This window comes from Trachymyrmex septentrionalis, unplaced genomic scaffold, assembly GCF_001594115.1.
Source record: "Trachymyrmex septentrionalis isolate Tsep2-gDNA-1 unplaced genomic scaffold, Tsep1.0 scaffold69, whole genome shotgun sequence".
NCBI lineage: Eukaryota > Metazoa > Arthropoda > Insecta > Hymenoptera > Formicidae > Trachymyrmex > Trachymyrmex septentrionalis.
Genome location: NW_017305873.1, coordinates 2,363,172 through 2,365,861, shown reverse-complemented (window position 1 = coordinate 2,365,861; position 2,690 = coordinate 2,363,172). Strand labels below are relative to the sequence as shown.

The window sequence follows — 2,690 nt, the reverse complement described above, 5'->3', positions numbered from 1 at the left end:
ACATATAATTTACAGAATTCACGGAGAATCGTGCGCGAGACATCTTGAGGTCCGTGCGATTGTCGCGGAGATATCGTCGGTGCATTTCCAACGAGGAAGAATGTTGTGTCATCTCGAAAATGTGAAGATTACTGGCGCGGATCAATGGATGGACTAACCGGATTGGTCGTAGTAGTTATAGTTTCTCTTATTATGCAGACGCCCCTCCGTAGAGATTTCAAGAACTTAAAAAAATTCCGCTGCTTTATTTGCCATGCTGTTCCTCGCAACAGTGGCACACCTCTTGCGACTATAGCCTAGATAATATTTACAATAATTGTTTTCTTATTATTTATTTATAGTATTTACAATATGTATATCATAATTTTTAATATTATTGAGTATTAAAAATGTAGATAAATGAAAAATTGGTTAATAAGCAAGAATTTAAAATTATTGAGAAATAATATATTACACTGTTAAATTCATAAAGTCAAGTTATACCCAATTTGAGTTATTTTTATTGTGTCTATAAGTCGTCATTGCTCCTATCTAATATATTATGCCAATTTGACTAAAACAATAGAGTTAAACAATTTAACTTATGAAAATGTATATTAAATTTGATGCAAACTTATTATTTATTAAACGCATACGTTAATATGAACGTTGTTTATTTTGTAGCAATTCAAATAGAGATGGACTGGTTTACTGTGACATGTATGAAGTTAAAAATAACGAAATGTTATTTAACTCAAGGAATTGGGTTGCCTTTGATATCTAACAGTGTAGTAGAGATATTTTATAGCTCTTTTCTAAGTATTAGGTCGTATGTACATATTAGTATCAAAGAAATAAAGATATCCGTGGGTGTGCGTATAACGTGCGTAATATGAGCAGAAAACAAAACGATAGCATTCCATAAGGAGGCGTTGTGGTGAAGCACAGGGAGAGGCAATCGTAGAATAGCGTATCGAGTAACACGACTAATAGCTATTAGTTCAGAGTTCAATCTTACCAAACTGTTCTTATTGACTTGACGAATGCATTCTAAGAATGAGCAGTATATTATCGCAGGGCTTCGTGCATCGGGCATACTGGTCACATTCTAGAGAAAAATCGGGACGTAACGAATTGTCAAATTTGTAGGAGAATTACGATAACGTATATATTAGAGAATGAGATGAATGAACGGTCGTTTTATGCACGTACTTGCAAGTAGGCCTGACAATGACCGTAGCTGGTGTTGTTGAGATAAGTGTTGGCACACGCGGACATGGCTACTAACATGGAGTAACCCTGCGGTAAGATGCTGGCGCGATAGAAGCAACCGTAACAAGCGTCACGTATCGTTAGGTTGGAACCCTGCGACTGATTGCACAACTGATTCAGCAATTCGGGTATTCGCACTCTGAAAAGGAAAATCATGTCGTTATACAATGAGATAGGTGATCGAATATTCTTTCTTTTCTTTTAAGAATAGCAATATGAATAATTCTATACTGTTGTTTCGCGCCAAAGGTCCCCAGAAATTTTCCTAGGCTCTCCTGCAGGGAGTCGACGAAGTTTACACTGGAGATTGAAAAGAGTATTAACATCACGACTAATGCCATTCTCGTCATCGTTGCACGCGACTGTTTAGCAATTTCTCTCGAATAGCGCCGGGTCGGTACTTTTATACCGATGTGCGAATCTGATAAAACGCCCCAGGGACGTATTTGTACTATATGACTCATTCCTCTTAAAAGTATGATTTAATTTGTTCCGTTACATTCGTTTTGAAAATCATTTTATACTGAAAGATCTATTGAACGATTTGGCTTAAAAGAAAAACAAGAATCGTTTACATGAACGTCAATTAATGCTGAGTTTGAATAGCTAACAATGAGTTTTGTTTCTCTTGTAATTTAGATTACGACTTGGACTGTAATTTCGTAATTTCGAGTTTGATAGCGCAATTTATTGCACGATTTCATCGACCTCGTTTGGTTTTAACTCATAATTTCACTTTACTCCTTTTCTCCTTCAACTTGTTCAAAAAAGTAGAGTTTGATTTCGATGGTTGTGTAAGGTTAAAGTTAATCGACGTTGAAACGAGTCTTCAATCTGACTGCCTCTCCATTTTATCTTTTTTTTTTTTTTCTTTTTTTATTCGCGACTGGTTGCTTTGCGGCCCTGGCTGCGCCGAAGTTGCAGCTAAAGCGTAACGATTCCCATTACTTGCGACCTCGCACACGAGGCCGTGACACGTGGTTGATCGTCGTTGTCTCGTGAAAATGGACCGTGAATAGGGATATCTGGGACAGTTAGTGAATCCGACGACCGTAGTTACACCGACGCAATTGTATGTCGAACGAAATGTGGCCGGTCGCATTATCGCTAAATCGTGGAATGTATTTAGCGTCGTCCAGTCATCGCTGCATTTTTGCGATCGACACGCAATATGGCGTGCACGGACATTTCCCTGTTTATGTATTCTCTGACCGGGCCAAAAAAATCATCTTTTCTCGACGATTGTTTCCCACCGGAAAAGGGAAGCTCATGTCGGCCATGGTCAAAAAAATACACGACGGAACAACATTGTAGCAATCTTCGTGTCGCGTTGCACAACGAACGGTAATCTTTCTTAATTAATCGATTCATTTAATATTTCACTTGTTTCAAAGGTTGAACACCGTGAATCATAAATGTTTTATGTTTCCTCTCTCTCT

At 37.9% G+C, this 2,690-nt stretch overlaps 1 protein-coding gene across 2 annotated transcripts in view; it reads right to left on the bottom strand.

The window, feature by feature from the left end:
• LOC108753340 overlaps positions 1-1,601 on the bottom strand; it is a 2,133-nt gene extending 532 nt beyond the window's left edge. Inside the window, exons 1-4 of one of the 2 annotated variants that reach the window (XM_018494835.1) lie at positions 1,483-1,601; positions 1,192-1,390; positions 998-1,087; positions 70-296 (exon numbers count right to left, since the gene is read on the bottom strand). In XM_018494835.1, the coding sequence (XP_018350337.1) occupies positions 129-296; positions 998-1,087; positions 1,192-1,390; positions 1,483-1,601 (576 nt within the window). In that variant the 3' untranslated portion in view covers positions 70-128. Of the gene's footprint in view, positions 1-69; positions 297-997; positions 1,088-1,191; positions 1,391-1,482 lie in introns of those variants that run through there. The other variant, XM_018494834.1, reaches the window with a different exon arrangement.
• Between the last annotated feature and the right edge of the window lie 1,089 nt (positions 1,602-2,690).